Source organism: Monodon monoceros, unplaced genomic scaffold (genome assembly GCF_005190385.1).
Source record: "Monodon monoceros isolate NGI ecotype Baffin Bay Population unplaced genomic scaffold, NGI_Narwhal_1 Super_Scaffold_15, whole genome shotgun sequence".
NCBI lineage: Eukaryota > Metazoa > Chordata > Mammalia > Artiodactyla > Monodontidae > Monodon > Monodon monoceros.
In genome coordinates this window covers 16,124,940-16,141,802 of record NW_021703771.1, presented here as the reverse complement: position 1 = coordinate 16,141,802, position 16,863 = coordinate 16,124,940, and the positions used below count along the sequence as shown (strand labels likewise).

The window sequence follows — 16,863 nt, the reverse complement described above, 5'->3', positions numbered from 1 at the left end:
AATAACATTGTTTTTGTAGGAGCAGAAGAAATGTTTAATTTTGGTGAAACCCATTACATCCATTTTTTTGTTTGTTTTCATTGAAAGTTAGGGCTTTTTATGTCTTTGACTACTCTAAGGTTACAAAATTGTTTTGATCTTAGATGTTTCCTAAGTTTAGCTTTTGTGATTTTTCTTTTTATACGTGGGTAAGGTAGAGATCAAGGTTTTTGTTTATTCTGTTTTTTTCTCTTACAGCTATCTAGTTGTTCCAGCACAATTTGTTGAAAAGATTGTTCTTGCTCCATTTTATTACTTGGCACTTTTGCTGAAAGTCAGTTGACCATGATGTGTGTGGGGGTCTAATTCTGGACTCTACTCAGTTCCGTTTGACCTATATGTATGTGCTTTTGATGATAGCTTTTATAAGTGTTGAAATCAGGTAGTATAATTTCTCTGATTTTGTTTTTTTCAAAATTATTTTTTCTCTTTTTAGTTTTGACCATGTTTAAATAAATCTTAGATTTGGCTTGTCAAAAAAAAAAATGCCTGCTGGGATTTTGTTGGGTGTTGCTTTGACTCTGTAGATAAATTGAAGAGTATTGACAGGTTACCAGTATTGGGTCATTGAGTCCCCTAAGAATGAACATGGTATCCTTTAGATTCTCTTTAAAATCTCTCAGCAGTCTTTTATAGTTTTAAATATATGTATCATGTCCATCCATGTTTTGTTAATTGTATCCCTAAGTATTTAATTTTTTTGATGCGTCCATTGACTGGATCATAGAACTTTTCCGTAGAATTTTTCTCCTTTATCCTGTTAATGTGATGAATTATATATTTTTTTGAGTGTTAGAACGCTGTTAGAACCACTTTGCATTAAATAAAGCCCACTTGGTCATTGTTTATTACCTTTTTAGTAAATCGATGAGCATTACCATTATCCCAGAAAACTTCCTTCAAAAAGTTCTTTTTTTATCTTTGCCCCCCTCTCACCCCAGTGTCAACCATTGTTGTGGTTTTTCTTTTTTGACTGTAGTTGAGTTTTGCCTGTTGTAGACGTTTTGCCTGTTCTAGAAGTTTATGTAATTAGAATGAAACATAATATACTTTTGTGTCTGGCTTCTTTCACTCAGCATGTTTTTCAGATTTATTTGGATTGTGTATACCAATAGTTTATTCCTTTTTATTAGTAGTATTCCAAGGTATGAATATACTTGTGTTTACTCCTGTTGATGGACACCTGGACTCTTTCCAGTTTTTGGCTCTTAAGAATAAAGCTCTGACCATTCTTGTTTAGTCCTTTTTGTAAACATATAAACATATGTTTTAACTTCTCTTGGGTAAGCACTAGGGAGTAGAATGCTGGATTTTACAGAAAATGCGTGTTTACTTTTTAAAAAAAACTGCTAGATCTTTTCCACAGCATTTGTATCATTTTATCCTCCCACCAGCAAAATTTATGAGACTGTTGGCTGTTTCACATCCTTGCCAACATTTGGTATTGTCAATTAATTTTACCTGTTTGGGTGGGCGTGTAGTGGTTTCTCCTTGCGGTTTTGTGTTTCCCTCATGAGTAATGAGCACACTTTTTCACGTGCTTATTGACCAATTAACATCTCTTCCTCTGTGAAGTGTCTATTCAGATCCTTTCTGCATGCCTTTTGAAATTGCCTTGTCTTCTGTATTGGTCTTTTTTTTAGTTCTAGGATTTCGTGGGGTTTTTTTTTTTTGGCTACGTTCGGTCTTCATCTAGTTGTGGTGAGCAGGGCCTACTCTTCGCTGCGGTGCGTGGGCTTCGCATTGCGGTGGCTTCTGTTGTTGTGGAGCACGGCCTCTAGGTGCGTGGGCTTCAGTAGTTGCAGCCCACCTTCCCTGGAGCATGCGGGCTTCAGTAGTTGTGGTGTGTGGGCTCAGTGAAGTTGCGGCATGCGGGCTCTAGTGTGCACGGGCTTCACTGTTGTGGTGAGCAGGCTCAGAGTTGTGGCACACGGGCTTAGTTGCTCCGAGGCACGTGGGATCTGCCCAGACCAGGGCTTGAACCCATGTCCCCTGCGTTGGTAGGTGGATTCTTAACCACTGCACCACCAGGGAAGTCCTTAGGATTTCTTTTTAGAGTCTGGGTAGAAGTCCTTTGCCAGATGTATGTTTTACAAATATTTTCTGTTTTCTTAATGATATCTTCTGATGAACAGAAGTTTTTAATTAAGTCGTAAATTTATCATTTCTTGATTTGACGGTTATTGCTGTTTATGTCCTAAGAAACCTTTGCTTACCACTGAGTTATGAAGATAGTCTTCTGTTTTCTTCCAGGATATTTAGCTCTTATGTTCTATAATTCATCTTGAAATAATTTTGGGGTATGGTGTGAAGTAAAGGTCAAGGTTTTTTTTTCCTTCTGTAAACCATTTGTTTATTATAGAAAACATCCTTTCCACTGGGTTGCTTTGGCAGTTCTGTTATTGAAAGTAAAATGACTGTCTACATGAGGGTCTAGTACTGGGTTCTCTAATCTGTTCCATTGATCAGTTAATCCTTAATACCCCACTGTCTTGATTACTGTACCTTGTTTTATCTTCTTCCAGTTTTGTATCTCTTTTTTACGATGATGTTGGCTAATCTAGGTTTTTGTATTTCCATATAAATTATAGAATCACTTTGTTAATTTCTATAATAAAAAGCTGGTGGGATTAATTAAATTTTTAAAAGAGGTATATAGGTCTATACAGATTTTCTTATTAATTTATTCTGACCATATTTTTCGTTGTTACCTGAGGCATAGTTATAATAGCTGTTTTTACTTCACCATCTGGGTTATCACCAGCGTTGGTCTCCGTTGTTTTTTCTTATCACACAGTTTTGATTAGTCTACAATTGACAGCAAGAATCCAACATCACATTGAAAACTGTAATTATATCATTGTAAAATTTTTGGTATATATTCTCTCCATTATCCCCTTGTCACTTCCAGCAAAAATGAGTGTTTTTACATGGTGTCTATTGTTTTTTTATAGGGCATCTTCTCTACATTCAGTTTCATCCAAGTCATTCCGGGATTTCTTACTAGAAGAAAAAAAATCTGTTCCTGGCCAAAGCTCAGGAGATCATGTCAAAAAAGTTTGTTTTAAAGGAATTGAAAGTTCCCAGGCTGCAAAAGTTGTAAGGTAATAATCATTTTCCTACCTTAAAATGTGCTATGGTGGTTCTATATCCTTAAATAATCTTTAAAGGTAGATTTTTTTATACATTCTTTTACATTCAAAATTAACGTATTTTTTTAAGATAGATAATTTTGGTATAATTGGCTTGCAGTAAATTGTATATATTTAAAAGTATACAGTTTGAAGTTTGTCATACGCATACCCTCGTGCAACCATCATCACCAGCTATTCAAGTCAGTGCATAGATCCATCATTCTCAGAAGTTTCTTCATGCCCCTCTGTAGTCCTTCCTTCTCTGTCCTGTCTCCTTGCAGCTACTAACCTGTTTCTGTTATTATAGACTAGCACTGATATTCTGTAGTTTTATATCAATAGAATCATTTAGCATGTGCTTTTATAAAAATCTTTTTGAGATTCATGCAAGTTGTTATGTGTATCAGTAGTTCATTCCATTTTATTGCTGAATAGTATATTTCTTTGTTTGGCTACGAACCCACCTGTTTATTTGCGTCTGTTGAGCGACTTGGGCATTTCCAGCTTTTTCTCTCACTATTTTTGATACTAATTTTAAAATACATTGGACTTCAACAAAGATGTTTCATATTATAAATGCCTACATGAACCATGAAAATCTAAACACAGTTTCACCATGATCCGTAAATTCTCTTTATTATTCAAAAAGGAACCAAACATTCTTGGGGCATCAGACAGTTTTTTCTTCCAACATTGGCCTATGTTTCAAGTTGGTTAACTAAATGGAGGTTTTGTTTTTTCCTATTTCTGCTAATATGACATCTCCCAAATAATATACTCCCTAGAGTGTTTGATTAAAAATGTTAGTTGTGACCAGATTAATAATTTTGTTTTCATAATGATAATTTTTCCACTGTCAAACCTCTTTTTTTCCTCCCTAAACACTTTTTAAAAATCAAATCTCATGTCCAATTATTTTATCAAACAGGTAATATAAACTTCTCTGATTGAAGTAAGGAGAGGGGTCTGGGAATCAAACTAATTTAACCTCACCTTACCTACCTGTCCTGTAAGCAGCTCCTGAGGAACTGTCAGAGTCTTCCAAGAACCTTGGAAACTGCTGGTTTAGATGAACTGTTTAAACATAGTTTTATTTTTGATTTTGTGACTGGCTTTCCTATGTACATTTACAGCCAAAGTTCTTGAGCCACATACTTACAGTACAGAAAATCAGAGGGAGATTACAAAGGACCTGAAGAAGTCATCTGGTCTATCTTCCTAACTTTTCAAATACTTTTGAGCAGTGTAATGCTTTTTAGCAGTGTAATGCTATTTTAAAATAAAAATCTTAAATGGAACCCTAACATACAAAACAGATAGATAAACCTTTTTACATCGTTTACTTACGATATTAAGGCTCTTTTGATAGGCTCATAAATACAAATTGGGTGCAATGTAAGACGCTGTCTTAATGTTGACAAATATTTATTAGCTGCTCTGTATCAGACATTACACTAGGTACTAGAGTTACAGTGGTGAACTGTAACATAGCCCCTGCTCATGTAGAACTTAGTCCAAAAGAGAAGAGCAACCTTATTACAGAAATGATTAATTAAAAGAGTACAAGGCATTATGAAGAGGAAGTTTATCAGCCTCAATGTTCAATCTCTTTCTAATTTTGTCTAGTATTTATTTCAATTAGGATTTTCTTAATAAGTCATTATAAATGATGAGAACAAATCAGCTCCTTGGCATTCCATGTCCAAACTACATTCGAGTGCTCCTTGTATACATACACACACTTATACATATATATTTTATATATATTTACTTCATTAAATGTAGCATTACATATGTATACACATCTCATGAGGTTTTTCTATTCAAAATTTTAATTAGAAAAACATTTTAATTGGTTATTTATCATCCTCTGTAATGACCCTACATCTATTATATTTAAAAAAAAATGAAGTCTTCTGATTGATAGAAGAAAAAACGTTAAGTTATATGATAAGTTATATGATGAGTGTTGTCCTGTAGACCATGTTTTTAAATAGAAAGACATAACTTCTTTATTTTTTCTACTTCAAGACACACAAATCTGCCTCTATTTGTATTCATCTTATCTTCCTTTCTTGTTTTACAGTAGAAGAGTTATCCTTCCCATCTATCCTTACCATCTAAGGCTAGGATTTATACCTGTACCTTGTATCATCTTAACCCCTTTCCACTTCTGAAGGCTTCAACTATTTAAGTAGATTTTTTCCCGTCTGGTTTTGAACATGCGCAGGTCTCTCACATGTGGAATGGGTGGGGTAATCGATCCCCCACTTATCCCCCACACGTTTTCTAGCAATTGTCCTATTGTTACCAACACAGCCAGATTTCTCAACTGTCAGCACCCGCTCACTTCTCAATCCATTCTGGCTTCCAATCCCAATCCCATTACTAAACTGAAACAGTTCAGGCTAATAAGTTCAGCAGTGACCTCCATATTGCCAACACCACGGACTTTTTACATGACTCGTAGTACTTGAAGTTCACTTATAGGTCGTCTTGTCATTTCACTTATATTCTTTCTATGCTGATATTCCTGAGCTTCTATGTTGAGTTATCAGCTATACCCTAAAGACTCAAAGTTAAATTGCCTGTCCACCTCTGTTATCTGAGCTTCACACTTAATTCTCCATCTGCCTACTTGATGTCGCCATCCTATTTGGATGTTCACAAATACCTTAAACTTTATGTCCAAAACCAAACTTAATGTTTTCCTCATAGCCTTATCATAAAACCAAAATCAAACAAAAACACAGACAAAACATAAAACCAGCCTATTCTTGATTTCTCTTCCTCGGTAAATGTCACTTGCAAGTCTTTGACATGTCCATCTTCTTCAGCAATTTCCATTCTTTCAGCAGGACATGACAGTTTTATCTCGTATTTCTCAGATCGATGTATTAACCTCATCTCCACTGCCATCACCCTCATTCAGACTGCTGTGATCTTTCACCTGGGCCATCTGAGTAAGCCTCCTAACTGGTCTTGCCATAGCCTTTCTTCCTTCTCTACAATATATTGAGCTAGTGTGTGTGGTGTTTTTTTTTTTTTTTTTTAATGCAAATCTTAACCTCGTAGGATAAAAGCTAGAGTTCTTATATGGCCTTCAAGGCCCACATAGTCTAGCCCCTGCCAGCCTCTTTAGCTTTATCTTTTAAATAAGATCTCTTTATTTTAGCCACCTTGGCCTTCTCTTAGTTTCTCAAATACCAGTTACTTCTTCCCACTTACTTACCCCTTGAATAGTCGACTCTCCTCCAGTCTCTGTTCAGTCATATTTGAAGAAGTCTGACTTCTCTTATTCTCTTACTGGGTCAGTTTCCGGGTCAGTTTCCTGTTCTATGTCTTCATAGCGCTTCTCACTCATCACACTTAGCACAGTTAGAGTGGTCCCTCCTTATCTGCGGTTTTCCTTTCCGTGGTTCTGGTTACCCGTTGTCAACTGTAGTCTGAAAATATTAAGTGGAAAATACCAGAAATAAACAATTTTTAAGTATGCTGTCTTAAGTAGTGTGATGAAATCTCTCGCCATCCTGCTCCATCTTACCTGGGACGTGAATCATCCCTTTGTCCAGCATATCCTGCCTGTTAGTCACTTAGTAGCCATCTGCGTTATCAGATAGATTGTCAGGGTATCACAGTGCTTGTTCAGGTAACCTGTACTTTACTTAATAATGGCCCCAAAGCACAAGAGTAGTGATGACAGTTCAGATACGCCAAAGAGAAGCCATAAAGTGCTTCCTTTAAGTGAAAAAATTGAAAGTTCTCCACCTAATAAGGAGAGGAAAAAAACTGTATTCTTAGGTTGCTAAGATCTATGATACAAGTGAATCTTCTATCCATACAAGTGAATCTTCTATCCATGGCATTATCCATGGCATTATGAAGAAGGAAAAAGAAATTCATGCCAGTTTTGCTATCATACCTCAGAATGGAGAAGTTACGGCCACAGTGCGTAAGTTCCTAGTTAAGATGGAAAAGGCATATTTGTACAAGATATTTTGAAAGAGCGAGAGACCACATTCATATAACTTTTATTACAGTATGTTGTTATAATTGTTCTATTGTTGTAACTTTCTTACTGTGCCTAATTTATAAATGAAACTTTATCATAGGTATGTATGTATAGGAAAAACATGGTATGTATAGGGTTCAGTACTATCCGCAGTTTCAGGCATCCACTAGAGGACTTGGAATGTATTCCTGTGGAGAAGGGCGGAATTACTGTAAACTTACTATTGGTGTGATTCTTTGTTTAATGTTTTCAAATACAAGTATTTTAATGTCTCTAGTTTTAGCTGTATGTTCAGTGAGAGCGAGGAAGATTGATCTTTGCTCATCACTGATTAGAATGTTTCCTAGCATGTGCTCAGTGAGCATCTGGTGAATGAGAAGAATAAATGAAACAAAATTTTAGCTGTTTCAAGTACCGTTTACTTCTAATGTAATGAGTTATATTGTATGCCTTAGATGTATAAATGTTAAGGTATGAACGTTACGATTGTTTTTGTAACATTTTTACATTTTAAGTATTGAATGTATTTTTTAAAATTTATTTTCTTTGGATATTTTTATTTGTCGTGGAACTTTAAAAATTTTAAGGATATGTGGTTTCATAGTTGATCGCTAGGGTGTGCTATAACATCAGGCTCTTAATTGTGAAAACTGGTATGTGCTGTTAGACTGCTTTGCAAATTTTAGTTAAAGGAGTGTGTGATAGTATCATGCTCTCTGATATATCATGCTCTCCATAGCTTGGTTGTTTGGCAAGTGGAAGTTAATGTTTTAAATAGCTGTTTGTTATCATCTGATCACTGAGAAAAAAAACAGCTTGGGTTTCATTTTTAATTTCATCATAGAAAATATGTTATCATAGGAGAGCTTTTTTTAAAGGAAATAATAAAACGTAACAGATAAAGTAAAATATTAACTCAGCAAATTATGGGACACTAGATATACATACAGTATTCTGCTGGCCTCTTGGGTATATATAAAAGTATAATACACAGGCGCATCCTTAAATATGTTTGAAATCGAGTTGGTAAGTCTATGCACACACGGAATTTAACTGACAGAGCAAGAATAAAACTGCAGTATAATATAACAGTGTTAGAGAAGTCCCAAAGCAATATATGACTAAGCACTGTATGAGTGGTTCAGAGAAGGAAAAATGACAGTGGGCTAGAGTTGTCTGGAAAACTTCATTGAGGAGGAAAGGCTTGAGTATTATGTTCATAAACACTTTTCCTATTCAGTCGCAAATATTTGATTGTTACATTTATGGCCATATGAATAGCGTTAGAAAAATATCGAACTATTTCATTGCTACTAGCTTTTGAACATAGGATGGGATTTTTAAAAGAAGAGAGGAGAAAGGGCAGTAAACAGAGGAAATGTGGGAATTAAAGCAAGAAGACAAGAATGGTTATGATTCTTTAGGGAATCAGGGTGGCAGGGATGGAGGGCTCATCCTAGGAAATTCCACAAATAATAAATTCGTGTTTTAATTGTAGGAAATGTGATATTTTCCCCCCAAGGCTAGGGAACTAGAAGAATGGCAGTGTTGTTACTTACTGATGTGAAAAGAAGGATAATGCAGTTTCTGTTTGTTTATGTTACTTCTGTATTCTTTTTCATTTTAATGTGTTTTCTTTCATTTTCCTTTCACTTAAATACCTCATGTAATTCTAGGCAGAAAATGTGATCTTGTGTTTCTAATTAGTAAGAAAAACTATGTGTGAGACAGAATCATTATATCACTCTAATTTTACATAAAATCTTTGTAAGTGGGATAATACAAAATTCTTTTTAAAAATAGTCAACTATGGGAGCAAAAAGTAATTTAGTTTTTCCCTTGAAGTCTAAATTTGGCAAGATTAATATTCTTCAGTTTGAACAAAAATCTTTGAAAGATTTTAGCCAGCCCTTTTATGATGGTTTTATTTTCAGAAGGCTAAATTTTATATGGATTATCTATTGGGAGGTGCAAATACCTAAGGCTTAATAATGCTGTTATTTATTGTTGGAAAGCTTATACTGTTTTTATATTTGTTTAGTCATAGCTCTGTTTTATTTAGCAATTTTGCTTCATTGTAAGATGAAATTTTGACAGACTTATAGCTGTTTAAGTAAATTTATAATTAATGAGGTTATCCATAGGAAAATCATTAATGGAAAGAATTCTAACATCTTATGAAAACAGATTTAAGTCTACTGCTTACAGCAACCCTCTGTGAACCTTTCTGAAACGAGAACAGTAATGCCTATCGTATGTGAAAGTACTTTATGAATTATAGAATGTTACATAGATAAAGCTGTTATGCTTAAGCTCTGATTGTGTGGCTTTGATTTAACAAGGCCTATACAAGATACTTTAGTCCTTATATTCAGTTCTGTTTGCCAGTGACATCATTTTCAAAGATAGGGCTTATAGTTGCTGCTTCTTACTTAACAATTAAAAAATAACTGGTTCTACATGATTTTTGCATTTCTTTGAACGTGTCAAAACACTTTAGCTGATCCCTAGACACCAGGATGATTTTTGAGCACCAGTTTATCATTATCTGTTATGCTATAATTTATTGTCCTAGAAGGCCTCTAATCTCCAGCCCTGACTGACTTAAGGACCTTTCAAGGAATTTAACCAAGGGGATTTGCATTTAGCCTGTCCAAGGTAGTTATCTATTCCATTAGAACATAGAATTTTCCCATTTATTTTATAGTCATTTTAGTTTAGATTCTCATCATCTCCTAACAGGTTTATCCCAACAGCTTTCTAGTTATCGCCTTGGCTTCATTTTTCTTCTGCCTGGAAGTCTTTTACTTCATCCTGGAGATTCTCTTATTTTTTTGGATGTCATAGGTCAGGTATCCGGCAGGATTCAAGTCATAGAACTTCATTAAAACTAAGAACCTAATAAGTACCCATTTTCATTTCATTTTGTATTTCAGTACCCACATCTGGAAGGAAGAAGTTATTAGTAATTCGAAAGAATAAGGAATTTTTTAAAGAGAAACTCTGCTTTTATTCTGTCCCATATTTAAAATCCTTTGGCTTTCTGCTTCAGTTATTATTCTCTAATTACTTTTTTTTTTTTTTTACAAACAACTATGTTCCAGGTGTTTTGCTGGACACTGAGATACAAAGATGAAAGAAACAGAGTCCTGTACCTTGAGAGACTAGTCTAGCAGTTAAGACAGATGTGTGTGTGTGAAGTTTTAGAACAGTAATTGAAGTGCTCTGAAAAGAGGAAAGGTGACATTTGAACCAGTCCTTAAAGAATGAGAAGACATTTTTAATGGACTGTATTCTACACTACAGTGTATAGAAAATACACTGTATTCTGAGTGAAAAAGGCCTGGATTTGAGTTCTTTCCTTACCATTTCCCCAATTTGCGAGTCAGGCAAATTGTCGAATATTCTTCGAGTATTAGTTTCCTAATCAGTATAACGGAAATAATGCATGCTTTCTTCATGGAGTATTACAAAGATTAAATGAGATAATGTATATGAAAATGCTGTCAGTAAATTTCCCCACTCACATCAGATTTAAACATTTTAGTTCTTACTGTATTTGTACTCTGACCCTACTATTTCATTTTAACTTATTTCCCTCCTAATCTCTTAATCCAATCATTCAGTTTATTGAACAACCTACCTTTACTTAAGCCAACAAAATCTTTTACTGTTCCATGTATTTGTATGACCAAAACCGTATCTCAATGCCACTCCTCTCAGCTTTAATGTCGTTTCCTCGGTGAAGCCAACAGTTTATACCCTCCTCCATATTGTTAATTTCTCCTGTGAATCCATAGTACTTGGTACATATTGGTATAAATACTAATTATATACTCTCACATTGCTTTGTCATTCTTAAATACCTTTTAGAAATCGCTTTTACCAGAGTTTTTTAGTGGAGGGGACTGAGTTTTAATCAGCCTGATTTTCAGTACCACAGTGCTGAAACAAACCCAATAAATGTGCATAAATGAATCAGGAAGTCAGTATTTTAGGCCCTGTTTGTTCACTTGCTGTTTGACTTTCTGTTGTTAAACCCAGCTAGACCTAAATTTGCTTATTGCTGAAAAGAGGGCATTGGATTAATCTAAGTAATTTCTATGTATCTTTCTGAGCATAGAATTCCACATTTAGGCCAGGCTCTGTAGCTTCTTTGTTAATTTTTCTCCTTACAGGAATGCTTCTTACCCCCCCTCATTCTATAGCCCTTTTATTGTCTTCTCCATGGTTTTTATAGTCCTTATAGTCAGTCAGAAGACCTTTAAGTTTGTTTTCTTAAATTCTTTTCTGTTGTGTTATGTTGTTTTATTGTTTCCTGATATAGTTTGTGAGTTCTTAGAAGGCAGATTGTGTCTTAAATTTCTGTCCTATCAGCCACATGTAACTCATGAAGTTAGAACACACCCTCTCACCATATACAAAAATAAACTCAAAATGGTTTAAAGACTTAAATAGAAGACATGACAATAAAACCTCCTAGAAGAGAACATAGGCAAAACATTCTCTGACATAAATTGTACCAGTGTTTCCTTAGGTCAGTCTCCCAAGGCAATAGAAATAAAAACAAAAATAAACAAATGGGACCTAATCAAACTTACAAGCTTTTGCATAGCACAGGAAACCATTAAAAAAAAAAAAAAGCCCACAGAGTGGGAAAAAATATTTGCAAACTATGAGACTGACAGGGCTTAATTTCCAAAATATACAAACAGCTCATACAACTCAACAACAAAACGACCCTATCCAAAAATGGGCAGAAGACCTAAATAGACATTTCTCCAAAAAAGACATACAGATGGCCAATCGGTACATGAAAAGATGCTCAACATCACTAATTATTAGGGAAATGCAAATCAAAACTACAATGAGGTACCACCCTACACCAGTCAGAATGGCCATCATTAAAAGGTCTACAGATAAATCCTGGAGAGGATGTGGGGAAAAAAAGGGACCCTACTACACTGTGGGTAGGAATGTAAACTGGTGCAGCCACTGGAAAACAGTATGGACGTTCCTCAGAAAACTAAAAATAGAATTACATATGATCCAGCAATCCCACTCCTGGGCATATATCCAGACAAAACTATAATTCAGAAAGATACATGCACCCCCTAGTTTCATAGCAGTACTACTGTTCACAATGGCCAGCAACCTAAATGTCCATCGACAGATGAATAGATAAAGATGTGGAATATATAAACAATGGACTATTACTCAGCCATAAAAAAGAATGAAATAATGCCATTTACAACAACATGGATGGACCTAGAGATTATCATACCAAGTGAAGTAAGTCCGAAAGACAAATACCATATGATATCACTTATATGTGGACTCTAAATTATGACACGAATGAACCTATCGAAGAAATAGGATCACTGACATAGAGAACAGACTGGTGGTTGCCGAGGGGGTTGGGGAAAGGATGGAGTGGGAGGTTGGGTTTAGCAGATGTAAGCTATTGTAATATGGAATGGATAAACAACAAGCTCCTACAGTATAGCCCAGGGAACTATATTCAATGTCCTATGATAAACCATAATGGAAAAGAATATTTTAAAAAAAGGAATGTGTGTGTGTGTGTGTATATATATATATATATATATATATATACACAAACGTGTATAACTGAATGACTTCGCTGTACAGCAGTAATTAACACAACATTGTAAATCAACTATACTTCAATAAAATAATTTTCTGTCCTATCTATAATCCTTAGAGTATCAGAGTATTTACTGTATTTTTCTTTTTTTTGTTTTTTTTTTTTTGCGGTACGCGGGCCTCTCACTGCCGTGGCCTCTCCGCACAGGCTCCGGACGCGCAGGCTCAGTGGCCATGGCTCACAGGCCCACCCGCTCCGCAGCATGTGGGATCTTCCCGGACCGGGACACGAACCCATGTCCCCTGCATCGGCAGGCAGACTCTCAACCACTGCACCACCAGGGAGGCCCTGTATTTTTCTTGCTTACAAAATTTAGACTATATATTATAGTCACAAAATTTGGCTGCTAATTGTTTCTGTATATTTTGAAGCTCAGTGCTAATTTGTCACTCTTATTCATAAATGTTACCAATATAAAACATTCTTCACAAAGTTGTCTGTATTTCCTAACATATGTTTGATTAGAGTAAATTGGCTATATGAATATTATTAGAAAAAACAGACCATTTTTTTTTGGGGGGAATATAATTGATTTACAGTGTTGTGTTAGTTTCAGGTGTACAGCAAAGTGAATCAGTTATACATATATCTACTCTTTCTTAGATTCTTTTCCCATATAGGCCATTACAGAGTACTGAGTAGAGTTCCCTGTGCTATACAGTAGGTCCTTATTAATTATCTATTTTCTATATAGTAGTGTGTACATGTCAATCCCAGTCTCCCAATTTATTCCTCTGCCACCCCGTTTCCCCCTTGGTAACCGTAAGTTTGTTTTCTACATCTGTGTCTCTGTTTCTGAAAAACAGACCATTTCTTGCAAGACTTTCCCCATGGTATTTTATACACAAGATTTTATAACTACCTACAGATTTTTTTGTTGTTCTTTACTTACAATTTCACAGGTAAGTCTGATTGCATATATTAATTTGTCTTCTGAGTCAGGGCCTTGCAATTCCTCCTCTGTATTTCTATTAATAAGCAATTTTACTAATGGTACTAGAAGCTTTAATCTTCAGTTTTTGTTGTTTTGCAGATGTTCTACTCATGGTTCCCCAGGACCAGAAGGCAACCATAGGTGTACCACTTCTAGATAGGTAACCATAGGGGTACCACTTCTAGATAGTCCCAAGTAAGGTTAATTGATTAGCTTTGGGACCTCAAAGCTAGACTGCTTTTTAGCACTGAGAGAGAATATTAAGAAATTGGGAATAGTAGAATGTCTTATCTGAATACTTTCTGCTCCACAGTTTGAGTTACCTTTCTGTTTAGTTATATAGCTTAGCTCCATTCCAGTTTTTGGTGTTTCCAAAGTTTTCTCTACAGCACCAATCCAAAGAAAATACTAGTTCTCCTTGTTTCTGTTTATCACTTTGTCATTCTGTAAGTTGAATGCAAAAGCTTCCAGGTCCCCTTATATTATAGGTCACAAGGAAAAAACGTAACACTGTTAAAGAGTATTTCAGAGGAGATTTTGTGTGCAAAATTTGGCAAGATGAATGAAAACTCATAATTCCTGTTCTTTCAGTCCCTGGCTGTGTTCTTCATTGCCTACTCCTTCCGTGCTAGCGCCAGTCACTTTTGCATCTATCGTAGAAGAAGAGCTACAGCAGGAAGCAGCTCTTATCAGAAGTCGAGAAAAACCCTTGGCTTTGATTCAGGTAAATAACATGCTTATTTGGGTTTAATTTAGGGTAAGAACTATACTACATTTCATTCTTAGGTCTTAAGAAAATTCTCTTTGTTTGCTTTGCAGAGGTGCATGTATTTATCACATTAAAATGTGAGTGCAATGTAAAACAAAACTGAAGCATTCAGCAAGTATTAATTGAAGGTATTCAGGGTAATTAATTTACAACTAATAAATTTTTTAGCACTGGTGATGCTTTGGACTGTTTTTGAAAGTGACCAGTAGAGAACTTGGCATTATGCTCTACACCTGGATTCTGTATCAGTAAGAGTTCTTAGGTTGTAAGCCACAGACACCAAGTCAAGCTAACTTAAGGAGAAGAGAACTTTCTTGAGAGACACTGAGATTCCACAGACTAAGCTGAAAACCAGAGAGCCAGGCTTAGGAAACAGACAAGACTCACAGTTGTCCTAAAGAGCTTAAAGAACTAGACTTGTACAACAACAAAGTATCTCACAGGATGAGCAATTGGAATGAATGGATTCCAACAGCCATCTTCAGTTTCTTTTTCCTTGCTCTAGATTAAAATCAAGGGAAGGTGGGTATCTGATTATTCTAACTCAGGCCTCAACCCTTCTCCTTTCGAAGGGGATAACAGGATACCTATTCCACTGTCTTGTATGCACAGAAAGTGGTAGTTCCACAAAAGGAAATTGGAAAGCTAATAGGATCCTGCTCGGTTTATAATTGAAGGAGTAAAGCAACTTCTCTTTTTTCCTTCCTCCTTTCAGATTGAGGAGCGTGCGATACAAGATTTATTGGTTTTCTATGAAGCATTTGGCAACCCTGATGAGTTTGTCATTGTTGAAAGGACACCACAGGGACCACTGGCAGTACCTATGTGGAATAAGCATGGATGCTAGTTCACCATGGAGTTGAGATACGATTTTCATAAGTTGTGACTGTTATAAATAAATGCTATGGGAAAAGAGTTCTTACAAATTTGGTAACAGATCATTCTAGATAGAATAAGAAAGGATTTAATTTCTTTACTGAACTTGAAGCATATACTGTTTGTATGATTAAAATGAAATCCCTCAGAATTGTGATTTTAGTAACCTTCTGTGTAAAAATGTGTGAGAGGAAAAACTTATTTAAATAGAACTATTTTTCTGAATAGTCTTAAAAGGAAAACATGAGTGATTGAAGTGTAAAATTTAAGAGTGATGCATTAAAAATAACTTTCCATTTGAGAATTTGGGATAAATAATTTAGAAGATTTTTGCCAAATATCATGTTTTTTTTTAGTGTGACATTGATGAGCTTAAAGTAGGAGCGTCAGCCATTACTTTTGATCCATTAATGGCCAAAATTTTGTGTTTGCTATAGTAGTTATGCCTCCATTCTTGTGTCTTTTTCATCAGGCTTTGAACGTTCTGGCCTGATTTTTAAAGCCTGAGCTGCTGGAATGCCATTTTATTTCGGTTTCAACAGCACATTCTCCATTTTGCATTGAACTGTGGAGTATGGTGGAAAGGAAATAAGAATACTATTCTGAGCAGCTTAGTCTAAAATAATAGTTTCTTATAAGATTTGGAGTCATTGTGGGGATTGTTTTTGGATGGGGAGAGGAGGCCTTATTGTGACAGAATCCATTTCTGAAAGTGTTACAGTGTTCTAAAATAAATGCTTAGTTATACATATAAGAACTGAATAGTTTGGAAGAAGGTTGGTTTACAGTTACCTTTACAATGTTACATAATCAGAAGTTCTCTGAGCCTGGGTTATATGAATAGACATAAACATTGTTTTCTTTACAGTATGCTGTTTGGGTTGTTTTTGAGTGGTTAAATTAAAAAAAAACAGTTAAATCTGTGCTTCAGCACCTAGACAAATTGGGAAAGTTAATGTTTCTGAGAAATAATAAGCCAAGGGGAACATACAGGCAAATCACTGCTATAATTAGGTTGACGAAAATACGGCTGAAATTAACTCAACACTTGAGCTTTAGCTCCACCCAAAGCAGCAAACTTGTAAGCAAATGTGCAATAAAAAATAATCTTGATCCATTTCACTGTTACTGTGTGTTTGATATCTTATACTATATTGACATCTATTATAGGAGGAATTAATAATGATGCCTAATATCATATATTGTAGCCAGTATTTGTTGAAGTTGATGCTGTATCCATTCCTTAACTACTTAAAAAAGGGCAGTTTTCCTAAAGTGCACCTGTATGTTTGAGTAAATTGAGAAGCAATGTATTTTATAATGTTTTATGGATGTTGCTGTAAAGAGATCTTCTGAAGTAATTGATTGATTTCATTTGAACCTTTGATTCTTCCATACTTCTTGGCATCTTTAAAGATGCCATGAAGTGAT

The 16,863-nt window shown here is 35.3% G+C and overlaps 1 protein-coding gene across 6 annotated transcripts in view; it reads left to right on the top strand.

Annotated features, from left to right (window-relative positions):
* The window catches only part of IBTK (inhibitor of Bruton tyrosine kinase), a 92,493-nt gene extending 75,980 nt beyond the window's left edge, over window positions 1–16,513 (top strand). For 2 of the 6 annotated variants that reach the window (XR_003793700.1, XR_003793698.1), the window contains exons 26-30: window positions 2,994–3,143; window positions 13,887–13,947; window positions 14,379–14,511; window positions 14,607–14,633; window positions 15,272–15,420. Coding sequence is in view for 3 of the 6 variants with exons in the window: in XM_029223760.1 (XP_029079593.1) it covers window positions 2,994–3,143; window positions 14,379–14,511; window positions 15,272–15,403 (415 nt within the window). In the remaining 3 variants the exon portion in view is untranslated. Of the gene's footprint in view, window positions 1–2,993; window positions 3,144–13,000; window positions 13,849–13,886; window positions 13,948–14,378; window positions 14,512–14,606; window positions 14,634–15,271 lie in introns of those variants that run through there. The other 4 variants (XM_029223760.1, XM_029223759.1, XR_003793699.1 and 1 more) reach the window with 3 other exon arrangements.
* The last annotated feature ends 350 nt before the right edge of the window (window positions 16,514–16,863 follow it).